General features: G+C 38.1%; 1 protein-coding gene across 17 annotated transcripts in view; it reads right to left on the reverse strand.

Annotated features, from left to right (window-relative positions):
- Positions 1-18,469, reverse strand: part of stxbp5l (syntaxin binding protein 5L) — a 166,693-nt gene that overhangs the window by 133,975 nt on the left and 14,249 nt on the right. For all 17 annotated transcript variants that reach the window (XM_088083059.1, XM_088083057.1, XM_088083054.1 and 14 more), the window contains exon 2: positions 3,150-3,247. In XM_088083059.1, coding sequence (XP_087939185.1) covers positions 3,150-3,247 — 98 coding nt within the window. The remainder of the gene's footprint in view (positions 1-3,149; positions 3,248-18,469) is intronic.

Consider the following 18,469-nt stretch of genomic DNA (forward strand, 5'->3'; position numbering starts at 1 on the left):
AATGGTGATAACGTACCTTAAAATAACTCAAAATTTGCTCAAAGTTTACTCGTTTCCAAGTACTGGTCTCCTGTATGAACTCCCACAGCAAAGTCCCACATTTTGTGACCCATTCACAACCTAAACCTTCCTCCGTACAAGACGACTTCCTTCTTTATTCTTTACTCCTGTTAGTAAATTAGTCGCATGAACAAAGCCTTGCCAAATACATGGGTTACACACAAATTACTGGTACATGATTATGTGGGATATGTGCGGATTGTGGTGCATCACTTTTCATAGGAGAGTTTATTAACAGTGCATGAGAACAGCCTGACACGTAAGAGGTAGGGGCCCCATAGAATGTGAGAGAATCCAGAGTTTCCACCTTTGTAGCTTTGCTGCAAGATTGAGTTTTTTAAATGTTCCTGATAAGCTAATCTTTATTTCTGTTTCAACCATGGATGTCACTGTTCTGTGTGGAATCAAAATGTATTTGTTGACAAACTGAAATGGCTGATACCACTTTTTTTTTTTTTGACAAAAAGGTCAGATGACCACATGATCACATTCTTTCTCTCTCGGCCAATATAAAGCTGAGACAGTAGGTTTTATAGTGATACAAGTGGCCATTGATGTCATATAGCTGTTTTTTTGATAACCAGTTGCCATATTTATTGCTTTCTCCCTTCATCCCTGCCCATCTTATTTCTAACCCTAAATTCAGCCATGATTTTAGCAATGCCTCAATCAGCTGAATGTACATAATGTACTTTTGCACACTAGGCTAATACAGTAGAGCCACGTAATGCAAATACACACCCATTTGATGAGTTTGTTTCCCTAATCTTCCATTCTATTGTAACCCAGTTGGGCGCAGTATGAATGGTAATTATAGGGTTATGTTATTAAAACCATGAGCCTCTCTTAAACTTTTGCTTTATGTGATCATGAGTTTATGTCGTGTTTGCCTTTTGAGTATTGAAGTCTAACTTCACAGAAAACACTAAGCCTCCATAACGCCGCGTCTGCTGACTTTTGAGACTTTTGAGTGAGTGTTCATTTGTTGTGTATTAGAGGTGACAGGTAACTTTCCTGATGTCTGCTTGAGGAAAAAACAGCCTGTGATATGTAGACATGGCTCAGATAGCACAGAGTAGTTGGATCTAGCTAACGTCACAAGACAAATCACTACAGTACCTCAAGTGCTGCCAGTACAGCTTATTGACAAAATGCTTTCTCATGAGGCAACCACACTCCATGGAAACTAAGATATATTGATCACTCCTCTGCTTAAACTGACACACACTAACACACATACCGCACTTGCACGCTGGCACTCAGGGAAACACGCATGCCTACACACCACACAGTGGAAAAAAGCACCTCCCACAGAGAGCCCACATAGCCACAGTCCCACACAGATGATCAATAGTGTCATCTGAATATTCAACTTTGGGTCCCCAGAGATCAATAGAGATTTCTTAACAGGAACATAATATGTGTTTCTTCCAAATAATAATGATGTGCTGCTACAGAAAGAGATAGTGCAAGCTTTAATTTGCTTGTTTTTACATGATGCTCCACCCTGGAGAGACTGGGTGAGAAAAATGAAAATCTGGTTAAGTAGTGATATATCCTTGGTTGGTTGTGTGTGCAACATTGACACGGCATTGAAGCAGGACAAAAGCAAAAGGCAGGACCAAGTGTTGTACCATTATTGAGGTAGAACAGAGCATGAGAATTTATTGCACTGACTACCACTGTATACAGCACTAATACAGCTACAAAGGGAGGAACATGGAGAGGAGAAATGCATTAAAAAAGCAATAGAGAAAAAAAACAACAAAGGGAGACCATGACAGAAGATGACAGGTGGATGTTCAAAGCCCTGGCAAGAAAAGGATGAACATTGAGACAGGCTGTGAAGGACAGAGGAAGGGTGAATTGAATAAATAAGCAGGAATAACGGGGAAAAAAGGTCCTCTAGACAGAAGGCGATGGAGGGCGAGGCAGAATGAGAAACAGCAAAATAGAGAAATGCGTGTATGTGAGAGCATGCAATTGAGAGACAGTGAGAGAGAGACAGAGAGTAAGTGACAGGCCACATGGGAGCAGATAAAGGTGTGTGCAGCATGTCAATATAAATGCTAAGTCACTCAAGGGCTTCCATCCAGCTGAAATCACAGCCTTGCTTCACAATCAGGCATTAGACAGAGCCTCCTGCTCTCCATTTCGTTCACTCTATTTCAAATATTCAAACAATGTCACATCTTCCTTTCTCTGTTTCTTTCAGCAGAGTAATCACTGTCCATCTATTACCCCAGCTGGGCCAGCAGTGCGGCTGCTGCAGCATCAATAATTGCTTGCTTCCCTAAAGGCATACTGGGAACCCTGGGTATTTATGAGGGTGTAATCTCCTACCTGGGTTGCACTGACATGTCCTTTCTCCCATCCCTGTGACCGGGTGACCCAGGGGATGGGCTGTTGGATGGACAGTTGCGAGCCTGCGACATTAACAGCTGAGCAACATGAAGTGACAGGGCTGAAAGAGGTATGAGAATTAGAGGATAAGGGGAGGGGGTGGAGGAAGGAAGGCTCCTGCCTGGAGACACACTACAGCAGTCTCACAGGTTTGTGTGAGTAGATAAACTATTAATGCGGGCAGTGTTTTTTCTCCTGATACTAGTATCGGTCATGGATTTGACAAATATCAGTGTTACTTACAGTTATAGCCAAAGTGCACCAGCAATGCTTTTTTTTTTTGTTTGTTTATTGTGAATTGAAGTGTTCTTTTTTTATTTTTAAATGTATCTTAATCAATTATCCTTATAATTACAATAACAGCTTGACAATAATCGCTTCCTGCCCAACAAATACCAGCAAAAAGTCATAAATAGTATAATACTGTGACAATGTTTTTAGGCTCAATTTTTTACAATGCACTTACATTTCTTCTCACATTGTTAAAACAGAAAGCTAGGTAATACAAGCACTGCTTACAGTTTACTGTGATAGATTATATTCAATTGGGTTTGTTTTTCTATAATGTGCTTTAATAAAAAGCTGCTGTAGGTATTGTATTTACTGTATAGATAAATATACAGTTGGCCTGTGTGTCTCCAGACAAGAGTAAGGGAGGAAAAGAGCAGATGAGGGTTAAAGGATACATCCGTACTCCGCCTGTCCTAGAGCCAATGGCCAGGATCTTCTGCACAGGGTCAAAGGCCAAAGCAGTGGGCTGGTAAGGGAAACCATGACGCACCGTCTGCAAGGGAAAGACAAAACAATATTTTTAATCAAACAAAAAAAAACATTTTAGGGTCATAGGAAGGGAAATAAAATTATTTCATCATTTAATGAAATTGCCTGCCTCTGTGATGTCCTACTGTGTCGTGAATCCAGTTGCAGGTTTGTCATCTTGAAAAGCTAAACGTCCATTTTCTAAAACTGACCTTTAATTCTGTGACAAAAAAAAGAGATGACTAAATAATCTAAAATGCCACTGTTTTCTAAATAAATGGTTGAAGATAACTAATGATGTCAGGGACTTTGTGTGGTGTATTTATTTCTTATTGTCATTTAAAACATTTTGCCTGTTTATGTAACTGACAACACATATTTGCATGACTGCCAGTCTGCTGTGGGGCCACTAAAAAAACATAATGGCTTCAACCCTTTGAACCCTGAGCAAATTGGCTTGATTTCTTTCAAAAACATGGGATGAAGGCAATAAGCTACTACATGAGAAAATACCCCAAAATTAGAAACAAATTAATAAAAAGATACAAGCAAATTATATTAAAATTAGCAAAAAAGTAAAGTGAGAAACAAAAACAAGGAAATGACCTAAAAAGTGCTAAAACATTTTTTTTTAAATGTTTTGCAACATATTTTTTATTTTTATTATAATATTTATTTCTAGTCATTAACAGTATAGTTTCTGGACATTTTTCCAAATTATTTTTTTAATCATTATTCTTCTAATCACTCTCTTTTTTTACACTAATTTCCTGTTTCTAGTCACCTTTTACAAATTTCTTGCAATTTGCTCATTGCCTTTTCCAATGTTTTTAAGAGAATTTTTTTGGTCAGGTTTTAAAGGCTTAAATACATATGAAAGGTGTCTAAATGCAGCACAAAAAACTGATGTTCATCCAGGTTTCAAATGTTAAATGAGTAAAAACATTTTCCTGTGACATTTTCCTGTGTCTGATTGCTGCGGCGACAGTAATCAGACACAACTGTGTGCAACAAATACAGCAATACATATGACTAAAATGGAAGGAGTCTGGAATGATGATTTTCTCGACAACTGTTCGTCCGATCACACGCACACTGAAGATGCAGCCGAATTTCAGTGAAGTGAAAGCTTTTTGAAATTCAAAAACTTCACAAGGTCAACATTCTTGTATTGATGAAACATGAAGACACCACACTGTGTAATTAGCGAGGAAACTGCAGCTTCTGTTAATGTTGCATCTGGACTGAAATGAGAGTGAACTGGGCTCAGTATTCATATGCCAAGGCCTGACTAGGCAAAACGACACTGTCTCTCACACTCCCACTCTGAGATGTACTGCATGCACTGCAGCTGTCTGCTATTAGTCATGTTAAATTTCCCAGCAGTGCCTCACTAACAGTTATCTGCTCTGAAGAGATGTAGTGATATGGACATCAGCAGTGTTGGATGAAAATGGTACATGAATAATAATATTAGAGTTTAACAGCAAACTGCATTATGAGAAATTACTGTTTTAAGCACTGTACCAATGATACAGATACGTAAAACACCTGATGACCACCCATAACAGCAAAACTGTCTCTCACAGAGGCCCTGTTTTTCTCAGGGCATTGTAAAAAAAATCTCCCATCATATTTTTCCATTATAAAATTAAGGTATTTGCAAAAACCCCAACAATAACAATGATTTACTAATTGCTTGAAATCTCAATTTAAGCAATAGTGAATAAGGAAGTGATTTCAGACAAAACCAGAGTCTGATGACCTCATGTAATCCCCAGCAAAGCACGGCTCACCTTCAGGTCTGATCAGGCCCTGCACAGGTTTCATAAGAAATCTAGTCAACATGAATGGTAATGAAAGCCTCAAATTTTTCTCTGAGAAGGTCAATAACCATCATGAACAAATACTTGAAAAGATACATTTGTTTTGTAAACTTCTTAAAAGAAATTGGTCAATAATAAACCTCCAGTTCTGAACCCACAATGGAATCATCAGTGGTTTATTTGTTCATAACACCCATTGTTGCCAAACTCCTCCGCCTCATCACCATCACAAACACCTTTGTTTGGCCGTCTGAATTGTTGTAACAGGGGTTTTGTGCTCTCATTAATACTGCAGAGGATGAATTTAAAAAGATAACATGAGAGTCTGTGGGTAAATTAAATGGTTATACAATGCAAAATGAAATCACTCAGCGGTGATCAGACTCGACAGAGGAAAGAGAAACAACACAGAGACACACAGGATCCTACTCCAACCACAGGACAGAGCCAGTATCAGTCTCTGCTTGTGTGTATCTGTGGGCATGTGCTATAAGCGTGCATATGAACATATTTTCCATTCATTAACAGTAAACAAGAGCTATGGTGTGTATGTCTATATGGCCCAAATGTTCATTATTGCACATACTGCATAGCTTTGAGTGCATTTGATGGTGCATGACCTGTTAAATTCACATAATAATTAGGATAAGAATACCCTGTGAGCATGTATGAGACAAAAAACAGTAAGCACATCAAGTACATCTATCATGAATCAACACATGGTCAGTGTGGATTTGAAAATTTAGAATTAATATATTTGTACTGTTTCATCATTCCCTGTGAATTTTATTTTGTAAGGACATGACATACATGGTTTATCAGTCTCAGAGTTGGATCACATGGCACATGTCAGTTGCTGGCATTTTCCTGTCAGGTTTTATAATTTAAAGTCACATGTTTTAATACACTTTCTCATATCTGTCCCTTTAATAACACTGAATTATGTATTATATTGCTAAGTATGTATGCATCTGGAGGGCATTATTGTAGGCTGTGACATTAAGATGTACACCATGAGCCACAACATAGCCATGCCAACATGCATCCACATGCATTATATACAGTTAAGCTATTTCAAAATTACACGGCCTTGGGATTGTAAATCTCTTGCATGGTTTAATGTTTTCTTGCATGAAATAGGATGTTATATAGGGGGACTTTTTGCCAGAAGTTACCCTCTTGAAACGTGGAGCAACACCAGTTTTCACGTGCTGCATTCAGACGCCTTTCACAAAGCCATTTAAATCTGTGAAAACTGAGCTAATTGGTCTGATTTCTTAAGAAAACACGGTGGAAACTTGGGAAGAAATGTCCCTCAGGTTGCAAGAAATTGGTAAAAAGTGAAAAGAAAATGACCTGAAAAAAGCGCAATTAAAAGAAAAAGAAAGAAAGAAAAGGGAAAATGTCCAGAAAACAATATCTATAATTATTATATATAATAATAATTATAAATCTAAAAGTATTTTAGAGAAAAATGTATACACTCTTTTCCAACTGTCAGCACTATTTTTGGGTCATTTCTTGTTTGTTTTGGTTTTTTTCCTTTTCTTATTTTTTGCCCGTTTTCGGGTAACTTTTACTATCTTTTGCTAATTTTTGGGCCACGTCTTGTTAGGATGCTCATTATCTTTTTCCCCTGTTTTTGAAAGAAATCAAACCAATGTGCTCAGGGATAAGCTAGTGAAACTGTCACTATATTCTTGAAGAAGTACACAAGATATATAGTCTGAAAAAAATCATGCCCTTCCTCCTCTTCCTAAAGCCCTGATGGCTTTTTAGAATTAGAAAGCGGCGAGGCAAGCAACCAATCAGAGCTGAGAAGTCTAACGCAGCTGTCAATCATGTCAATCGCTCAGTGAACTGCAGTCAAATTGTCAAACTGGGCAGCACTGATTAAATATGAATCAAGACTCTGTTACTGCATCTCCTATTTCTCGCCTCAACTGTTTTTTTAGTATTTTGGTGCACTGTTCAGCAGTAAAATGGGAAGGTTTATGACCCTGCTGCCATGTTGGACAGTCAATGTATGTATGTATAAAACACATCCTACTGGACCAACTTTCTCATTTTACAGCTACATAGTACACTAAAATATGTTTCTGAGGACATCTAAGACAAGAAATAGGCACTGCTTTAACAGAATCTTGATTCATACTGTATATGACCAGAGCTGCCGTGATTGACATGTCTGAGAGCTGCTATTAGAGACTCATCTTAGTTCACAAATGACAATAAACAAATCACAGGAATATGATTTTTGTTACAGATTATCTGTCTCATTTACTCTTTAAAAAAAGTTACCAACTAAAGCATTAAGAGGTTCCAAAGTAGTTGGAATAAAGTTTGCGAAATGGGCACTAACACACACCTTCACCCTATCATAAAAACCACTTGCCTTCCCCATCACTGCCATTTATTTAAAGGACAAAGAGGAAGGTTAAGTTTATCAGTTATCAGGCAATAAATGTTTGAGCCCTTGGCAGTAAAGAGAGCTGCAGATGATAACAGCAATGAACTTCCAAACTCGCACTCAAAAACAATTCTCTGACTTTGACTCTGAACAGAAGTCGATGTTTAATAAACAAGCCAAATGCATCAGCAAATGATTGTACAAGACGAGAACAAAATGGGTCGCTCACACACACATTCATAAACAAAATCATTCACACGAAATAGCCACACACACACAGACACAGACACACACACACACACACATTGGTTCTATCAGATCCTGGCCATACACACACATCCATCCTCTAGGTCTTGCTTCCAGGGCCCTTAAGGTTCTCTCGCCCAACTTGGGTGCACTGTTGCTGGGATACAGCAGATTCACCCCCACATATACATACAAGAGAGCTAAGAAGTGGATGAGAAACACGTTTACTTTGGTGAATCTCAGAGCTGCTCATATATATTTCAAGGCCAAAGCCATAAAGCCATTTTTCATCCTCTGAACATGTAATATGTGTGCATGCGTGCATTCAACCATACTTCCATACTCTCTCTGTCTGTCTGTCTGTCTGTTTGTCTGTCTGCAGTTACACATGGCTGTTTTAATCTGTAAGCAAAATTTTAAAGCCCCGTCAGGTCGCTGTTTACGAGCGTTAGTAAAGAACCTAGTATTGTGTGATAAGCCCTGTGCCAAAAACAGACCAAAAATTAACGGGAAAGAGTAAAAATAAGGAAATACAAATAGTATCTACTGTTGTCATGATACCAAAATTATTCCATACTTGCCCAAAATGTCTCAATCCCAATATTGAAACAATACCATGGCAAAAAACTGAAACACCAAGAAAAGTAATGAAATAATATAAAAGATGACAGTCCTGACATGACAGATATGAAGGGCTTTAAAAAGGGACAGCAGAGGAAAGTATTTACACTACATTTGAGCTGTTTTATTATCAATCTAATAACATTATTAATGTAGAAATGAACTTAAAACGGAAATCTGACATTTAGCCATCAGTTTTTTCTTGTCTTGCTAAGTCAAAGCGTGCTATGTTTAAACTGCACACAAGAGGATGTCATTATGTAATTATTGAGGGGATTTATTGAATAAATTATGGGTACCTGATCAAGACAGATTAACTCAGTAACTGCTCTGCTCACCATTTTTTTGCATTTTTTTGAGTCTTTGTAATACTTTTTGTTGTTTTCAAACACAGCTGGAAGGGAAGGCTAGGTAGCTGCAGATTTTGCTGGCATGTGTTTGTGTGCCTGGTGGGGTGCGAATTCACTTTGATAGCCTAGAAAAACAATACACACAAATGACTGTAAGTGTAAGTCTGTCATTTCATGATCAGGCTCTAGAGCCTCAAACCCACGATAATTAGCCTGCACACTACAGCGGTGCACCAAAGTAGACTCAACACAAACCTCAAAATCGCCTCCTTATCAACGGAGCTCTGCTCTGTATATATGTATGGGGGCATGTAATTATGTTATTTATCACATTCGCTAACCAGCCTGTCAGTCTTTGAATTCCTTAATCAAGTCAGCATGTCTGTCAGCAAGATGCTTTGGATCCTTTGACCTTTTAGACATGTGCTTTGTGGTGTCCGTGGCTTCACCCTAACTGTCGGGGGGGTAAGCGAATAATACTATTTTGCTCTGTGTGTCTGCTTTGTCAACAAGCGGTGAACGGTCAGCAAGATAAGCATCTGAAACTTTAGCAGCCACGGCTCTCGCTCTGCATCTCAACATGATAGCAAGCAAATGTTTGGCACGCCAACAATGGACGGTGGGAATGACAGCAGAGTTCGAAAAAGCACACGCCCTCCACCTGCAGAGAGTGAAAGCAGAGCACTGAACAACGCGCTATCTCTCAAACACACACACACACACACACACACACACACACACACACACACACACACACACACACACACACACACACACACACACACACAGCCTCACTATCGCAAGCGGAGAAACAGGGCTCTTATTAAAAGGCTGCCATTCATAAATTATCGATATTAATAAAAGGTGGTATTGTATCGAACAGCTGGGTACCGCAATACTTTTCTGGTATCAGTATACTGTACAGCACTAATTGTATCGTCATTTAGTTGAAGTGACAAAGATGTACATTTGGAAATGCAGTCAGCCATGCAGCAACTGTTGACCTGCTGCAAAGGACCTCTGTTATGGCTGCCAGAGGCTGCATTATATCATCTCCATTCTCCATCCACCTCCTCCCCTTTTCTTTCCCACCCTGTGTTGTATTCTCCCCAGCACACACACACAACCTTTATGCACACAAGCCTGATGTTTAATCAGATAACCCCACATAGACATCCGCACCCCCCAAAGACTAATACAACCTCATGCCACCCACCATCCTCTCTCTCCAAAACAGCATTCAGCTGCAGAGCTGGTCTAGACCCCTGCTTCTATAAATAGCAAGCAGCACCCATGTCTACCACTGACTGGCAAATTGTGCATTGAGCAGCTATATCTCCACAGTGAAATATGATTTTAAAATCACAAATATACCGAGACTACCTAGACCTGGTCTATAATATTTACACTGATGAAAAGTACGCAAGCTAATGCTTTTTATGAACTATGTGGTACAGCTTATTCAAGATCATGCAATCTTATACATATACCGTTACCATAGGGTATGGAGTCAGCTCACAACAGCATGTGCGTTTTTGTCACAGAGTATGTGAATGTGACAAATTACTTACAAGTTCCGTCAAAACACCCAGATCTGCTACGCAGCTCTGACGCTAACAAATTTGCTTTTGAATATTCTATCTTTCCTAATGCTTTCTTATTAGCAAAGACTAATGTATAATATATTAAAGTATCAGGCTTCATCTTTCGACAGCGCTGATCATTGCTTTGCCAATTAAAAATGACAGTGTGCTTTCTGAGAGTCGTGTCTGTACTTGCTGAAAAACTGTTTGTTGGAAAAGATATTCGATTACACCACTCATATCCAGTAATAACTAATCAACATAATAGTTGATAAACAGTATGCAGTTTTATGGTAGCGCTGAAAAAGTCATGATCGTATTGCATACTTCTGGTGGCAGTAACAGCAGTTTCTAAACAAAGTCATCATTACTAAACAGGATGTGGGCGCATAGATTCAGATTTCTGAACAGAATGTAAGACTGAAAAGATGTTGTGTTTGCACACTGACAAATGATCTCTAGGAAATGCAATGTAGACATAACAATGCATGCTTTAGTACCAAATGCATGCAGGCAGCATTTCAGATAGCTAATTTGAGGTAGTGCAGTTGATGTCACTCTGCTAGCGCATATGCATTAAAACTGACTGCTGAGGCAGCTAGTTTCATGTGATATATTCTTATCAAAGAAAATAACTTCTCTGTCAGACACAGAAAAAAACTGCACAAACATAAGAACAAAACCCAGAGTTTAATTTAATCACTTTCCTTTCACTAAACTAAAATAAGCCAAGATTTTTAGGTATCAGCAAGGAAAGGGGCCACATTAGGGGAGGAACCACAGAGTAAGGGGTCATTGTTTGGTCTGTTTATAGCTGCAGGTCCACATAGTTCACAAGGCTATACAATGATCCTCTCGAAAATGATTAGTTTCACAAGTCTGGACACTACAAACCAGATTGCTTATTAGTTACTGAAAAATTAAAAAGAACTGCTCAAAGCTTATTAAATCTATAATAATCTATAATCTATAATCTAAAATCTAAAATAATCTATAATCTATAATCTATAATCTATATCATTATTACAAAACACAGCTGGCTGGTGTTTTAGTCACTTTAAAAATGCTAAAGTCACGTGAAACAAGCAGCAGGCTTCAATGTTTGCCATACTCATGTTAGGTAATTAAGAACCCTGAACCTAAACATACACTCACTTTATCAGGTACACCCATACAATCTAATGCAGTCCAAGACAACAGCCCTACTGTAATATAGGTTTTTACCATCCTCATAATGATACATATGATAAACAGTTTTGGACAGCATTGTCAGAAATGTGTAAAGTCAATCATATGTTTTAAAACTGAGGTAATATTCAGTGTTGTTCACTGGAGAGCATATATTGAGAAGTATTTCTGTTTTCTGTCCCCCTCATGTGTGTAAAGGGAAGGATAAAAAAAAATATAAACTTCTCTCAATATAATGTAGTCCAGTCTAGTACAACACCACTTCTAGCATTGACCTAAATAGTACAAACATAATTCCATTTACACATATTAGTAAAAAGAGCTGTAATAGGTGTAAGAGGTGTAATATGAGGATGATTGTTCACCAGGTAGCTAAATCCAGATGTTGTGCTAAAGTAGCCAGCAGATATCAGCCACTTTTTTAAGCACTACTGAATAGGGGGAGTACAGGTATAACATGAACGCGATTCCCTTATCTTACCATTGCATCGCAGTAGCTCTTCAGAGCTATGCCAAGACAGTTTGTCAGCCAGTTGAAACTGGCCCAACCTTATGATTGATGCACAGCTTCCACCCTTCAATATGACAAACAGTACTACGTGGCAATATTACTACAGTACCGTGGTATTGTTCAGGTGGGATACATCAATAAGGCACCCATGACTCTACAGCCTGACCTTGATAGTGCTTGAATACATTCATCTACACAACAACACAATCACAAGGGAAGCATTTTGCATAGAGAGCAAGAATAAATGGAGGAATGGATGGAGAGGGCACTTGTGATGTGCAGTTCGAAGCAAAAGTACTGCCAAGTGGTGAATAATGCATGGTGAGAGTAGTATGTATATGGACAGCAGAGAAAAGCAAATGGAAATGGTGAAGAAAAATTCAGTTTATATGGGAGCCCACAGGCTTAGCTGTAGATGTTTCTTGTAAAATAATTATGCTTTGGACAAAATGTGCCAGGCTCTTATTCAGTCATCAGATACAAAGCAGACATTGCTTTTGCCAATAAGGTCGTAATAATATTAACTTAAAGGCCGATCACACCAAGACGCATCTCTAGAAAAATGTCCCCAGCAAAACCATTGTTCACCTATGGTACAGCACGCTTGTCAGACACTACTCTCTTGCTGCTGCGCAACGCCTTTTTATGGTGGTTTCTGGGTGTGCATAAAGTTAAAATATTTTTAAGGCATGGAGTCACTCCACTCCTCAGTGTCACTTTTGGCCACTTGCACAAAGTATGCACACAGCCCCACTCCACAAATGTTCCCAGCTGTTTTACCAGATGTGCCTTCAAGGCGTTTTTGGAGCAGTGGCGCCTGGTGAAATGCGTCCCTGTGTGATCAGCCCCTTACTTCAACAAGCACACAGCCACATCTGAGAAAACTGGCTTGATTTCCTTCAAAAACATTGGAAGAAGGTAATACACAACAAAAGAAAAAAATGTAAATTAGTAACAAAAACAAAAGTAGAAACAAAGCAATAACATAGCAATGAAAAATAAAAACTTTTTTTCCCTAGACATTTTTCCTTAGCTTTTTAAAAAATAATTTCCTTAATCAACTACTTTCTTGAACTGTGTGGAACATTTCTTACCAAGATGCTAATTGCCTTTTTTTTTATACCATGTTTTTTTTAAAGCGATCACACCAGTTTGCTTAAATACTGGGTTAAAAGGGTTAAATATTTGCAAAAGGCGTCTGGAAGTAGCACAAGAAAAGTGATGTTACTGATGTTAAATAATTTTCAACTTTAACACATCTAAAAGCAAGCTTACTGGGGCATGTAGTTTTATATTTCAGTGTTGTTGAAGTAAGTGCTAGGCTTTGGAACACCTGTTTATTAGGCAAACTCGGACATAAATTTGCTCTAGGCTGTTAACTTACCAAACATGTAGGTAGCTAACTTTACTACGCAGTCCATTTCCGTGGCATGGACGTTGAGAGAAAATTTCGCCCATAAACGTCTTTGCCCACGGTGGCACCAAACGAAAAGGCAATTGTCGGTGGATAATTTGTGTTGTGCAGCTCTCCCTGGGCTCTTGCAGCAGTGTCTGGGCGAGTGCGCAATGAATGCATGGTCCACGCGCCAGTCAGCCGGTGCAGGGAAGCGCGTGCGTTCACCATTCGCTATGTTTTTTTCCCCCTTGGCGAAGTCATGACCCGCCCCACTCTCCCTCTGATTGGCTAGTACTCGTTGCCTTCATTGGTTGGATTGGTTTGGCGTGTGAGTGGGATTAAAGGGACCCTGACCTGGATGTAACCCTGTGTAACTTGAAGTAGCTGTCTCTCAAAAGAATGACAGATGATGATGATTTTTTTTTTAATTAATCATTTTTATTTAAAGAAGAATAGAGAATATTATTTTTTATTTTTAAATGAATTATATATATATATATATATATATATATATATATATATATATATATACACAAATGAGCTTTATTCTATTTTAGTGTCCTTCCTTCCACAAAAAAAGTACCCCTAAACGCAGAACATCAACAATATCATCTTTCATTATATGGAGCAGCTCCATGCTTGATACCCTATGACATCATAAATTTAAGTTTTAGTACTCTACTTTTGGGATTTGGGAGGGAGGGGGTCATGTTTATTAAATTTTTTAGACTTTTAGACATGTATGAATTTTGAAAATGGGTGTAGTTCCCCTTTAAATCCGTGGTAAGCTTCAGTAACTAGTCACATAGCTTTATCTGTGAATTTCAAATGTGAGTAATGATGTGTTTGGCAGATTCCTTAATTATGGTTGATTACCATGTCAGCCTCCTGTGCATTTTTATGCAATAATGATGAGAAAATCTCAGAACTGTGACAACAAAAACTAAATCTTGCTCTATTGCAGTAATAAATAATTATTCTCTGTTTGCAAGAAATCCTAAATATGATATTGCACTATGGATTCATGGCCTTTCTAAATGTCTTTCTCATGTTTTGATCCTAGTGGTCCATGATCACAAATCTTTATTAAAATCACAGCAAAATTCTCAAGAGTATTGCTATTTATTTTAAAATTGTATTACTGAAAAGACAACATTGAAATATTTAACTTGAGTTTAAACAATAGTGTTTTTTTACTATGGTTTAGACCAATGTGTCACAAAGGATGAGTCTAGATGAGTACGACCCACATGTGACCTGTATTTAAAATTCAAATGGGAGTGTTTCAGTGTTGCCATGACAATACTAAATCCAGGAGGGCACATCAAGTCTGAATAACACAGAGCAGAAAACTGTCCTCTGTTGGTTGAGGCACTCTGCACATCTGGCTACAACCCCCAGTCACCGATGCTAGAATTAGATGTTAGTGTTTAATAGAGAGAAACGCTTTCAATTAGCAAATCTACAAAACAATACGTTTCTGTGCTCTAATGTTTTAATGTTTGGACGGTGGTCAAAATTTTGGAATAAAATTTGGTTAGTTAAGCCTTTGAAACCTGGATAAACATTGATTTTTTTATGCCACCTTCAGGCACTTCTCACAAGCTGTTTAGGTCTTTGAAAACTGAGAAAATTGGTTTGATTTCTTTGAAAAAAAAACCCAACAGCAACCAGAAAACTGCAATGACAACTGCAAGAAAATCAGTAAAAGGTGACAAGAAAATGAACTGGAAAAATGGGGTATTAGGAGATTATAAAAAACTAACAAAATATGTGATATTTTAAAACTATGCTACAGAAAAAATGTACACATTTTTCTGTATTTATATACTTATACTTTTCAAATAGTTTTCTTTTAATTTTTTAAAACTAATTTTTGGCTATTTTTGGGCCATGTCTTGTCAAGTTGCTCAGTGCATTCTCCACATATTTCCTAAAGAAATCAAACCACTTTGCTCAGGTTTCAAAGGGCTAAAAGTGTAGGTGGATGCAGTGTTCTAACCACATTAATGACAAACGTATACAATACTCTTAACCCCAGCTGGGGAACAAGTAAAGAACATGGAGCTAAGTTGTGTTTAAGGTTTATTTAGCTTGTATCTTGTTGCATTAGTTGGTGAACATAATGTTCAAGCTGAATGCACTTATTGTAAGTCGCTTTGGATAAACTCGCCAGCTAAATGAATGTAATGTTATGTATTATACATGCAGTTTGTTTTTGTGTGTTAAGTGATATCTGTGTGCAAACAAATTGTGCCTCTGTATCACCCAGGTATTTTAGCACCTGTCCCCTCAGGCTAAACGTCAGCATGAGTGTAAAGTATTCCTGTCACATGCATCTATTCCAATTTATAGAGATGTTATAAAATAAGAGCGCCCTTCAAACAAAGAAAGATCCACGAGGCTTCCCCCCACCAGTGTTTGAAGGGAGATATTCGGAGGTTGCTCTAAAATTCCTTTGATCTGGTCGGGAGCAGCCCAAAATAAAAAAAAATTTAAAAAGTTAAATAAAAAAAAAGGAGGCAAATCAGAACGAGGGTAGGAGAAAAGATGCTTGGGGGAGGAGTGAAGGAGAGAATCAGGGGTTTCTGAAAGCGTGAAACGAGTTGAAACACAGCGGTTACACAACACAGCAGGATCCTGTTCATTTCTTATCAGACACACTGTTGCCTGTATTTTCAAACCAGTGGTCTATCGCTTATTGTTCAGATAACCATCAGTTCCACCTCAGGGCAATGCTATTTTCATTTTTTGCAAATTCAGCACACAAAATGTATACAATGTCCAAACTTGAAAGACTAAAATAAAAACTAGAATTACTGCCTTGCGGCTGTATGCCTCCACGCACCAGACAAGCTGCTCTCACAGTAAATACATGATGTGAAAACATAGATGACTCACACACATCTTTCCCCTGGTAGCACAGGGATCTATACAATCAGCACCGTTTCAAGGTGGGCACACAAAATTAGTGTCACCAACTGATAACATGAGGTTGCGTAACGGCCAGAAATGTGTTTTTGCACAGCATTATGATGTCACAGTAAAACTGACCTTTAACCTTTTGGATGTAAAATGTCACTGGTTCATTCAATTATGGCCAAAAACATGTTTTGTCAGGTCACAGTGACCTTTGACCTTAAACATCATTTTAATCATCAGTTCATTCCCAAGTCCAAGTGGACGTTTGTGCCAAATTTCAGAAAATTCTCTCAAGGTCCTCTTAGGATGTTACATTAATAAGAATGAGATGGAGGCAAGGTCACATTGACCTTGACCTTTGACCACCAAAATGTGATCAGGTCATTGTTGAGGTTAAGTAAAAGCCTGCGCTATACTGAAAAAATTTGGCCGCAGCTATCGCCCACACAGCAGCATAAAAAACGCGCCTTTTCTAGCCTGCTTTGGTCAACAACAGTCTTTTCGGTAGCACTATTCAACATCTACAATTTCTATAACTTATTTAAAAAAATCTATGAATATGTCAATATAATGTAAACCTGCTGCAGCTTGAGATATAGTTATTAATAATGAAGCTCACATAGATGTTTACATGGAAAGCATTTTAATAAATTTAATCACTGAAACAGCTGCAACTCTGGGAGATTTGAATAGCAGACATGAGTTTAATGTTAGTTTCTTACATATTTGTACCTACATTAACTGATTTTGTAAATTTTTGACTGACCCTATTAAGCTGATATACAGCAACATCCAACAGAGCAATATCAGCATTTCATTTGGAAATGTGCTCTTGGCCACATGATGAATGTAAGTCCAACAATTTCCATTTAGTTCTGTTTTGGTGTCCACAAACCCCTGAGGGAAATATCTAGCCCCCCACTATGTCTCAAGCTTGTCACTAACTTTTTCCATTTGATGCTGGGCAGCTAATGTAGGCCTACAGTGAGTTTGATCAGAATTTTTTGGTTGAAAAGTGCTGCTGCAGGAATCTGAGAGCTGTTAGAAAGAACTAAAACATTATAGGTGTGATCTGTAAAAAGACATAAAAATGCTCTGCGGGAGTGAAGAGAAGTGCAGAGTCAGATAATAATTCTCTCTTTGTTCATTATACAAATGAAACCTACTTTACACATAGTCAATATAACATATTTACTGCAGCAGCTTTAAGCTAAAAACACATTAAATAGTATAAAGAGCACTGAGCAGCAGCATGATATTATGTGCGAATTAAAAACATGTCAGCTCCAGGAACTCACTTCTTTGAGAGAAACTACAAAGAAAAAAATCCCACACTGTTTCACTGATAGGTGATCTGAACCACCACAGGAATTATTGAGTGGCACAAAAACAATGAGTAAGAAACCAAAAACACTTCAAAGCAAATGGTATGCTGTCGCAGTCAAGCATACATGTGATCTTTTGATATCAAAAGCTATCTTCCATGTTTTCTGTCAGTGTCTTTTGCCATGAGTAAAGTGATTCAAGGTTTCCAGGGTGTGATTCTTTATCACGCTGTAAGCCAAAAGATTTTCATTCATTACTGAGGCTGAGGACGATCTAATAAGCACCTCCTCCATGCTCTTGCTGCACAGCACATGAATGCACACACAGAGCAGAAATGTGAACAGGGGGGAGAATGCAGCGTGAGAGCTCTGAAGTATGAAAACGAATGAATGAGCCTGGGAAAGCTTCCATCCCTGCTGACTGTAGTGGGCTCATTTGTATGAGAGTTGCAGACTAGACAGTGTTATGTGTGTGGCCAGAGGGAGTGGGGGAGAGACATTTGTCTGTATTTATATGTATGTAGGTTTGTTGTGCGCATTTATGCATTTATATTGCATCAAATAGCTTTTTTTTTCACATGGACATATAAAAATTCTGCAAAGATCAACCCAGCTGCCATTAGAAATGTTGGCGTTGTAAATGTTTACGCAAACCACAGGTATGCTACAGTTGTATTTTATTATGTGGTGGAAATGATTTCAATTTTAAATGAAATTTCTTTACGTTTCAACAATGCTGTGGTTAACATGTCATTATGTTTAGGCACAAAAAACACTTGATTATGGTTTAGAAAAGTAAATATTTTGGCTTAAAATACCCAATTTTGAACCCACAATCATGACGGAAATGCTGAAAAAAAACAACTAGT

The sequence above is a fragment of the Plectropomus leopardus genome, chromosome 10 (genome assembly GCF_026936395.1).
Source record: "Plectropomus leopardus strain MGB_pleo_1.0 chromosome 10, ASM2693639v1, whole genome shotgun sequence".
In the NCBI taxonomy this organism is placed as follows: Eukaryota; Metazoa; Chordata; class Actinopteri; order Perciformes; family Serranidae; genus Plectropomus; species Plectropomus leopardus.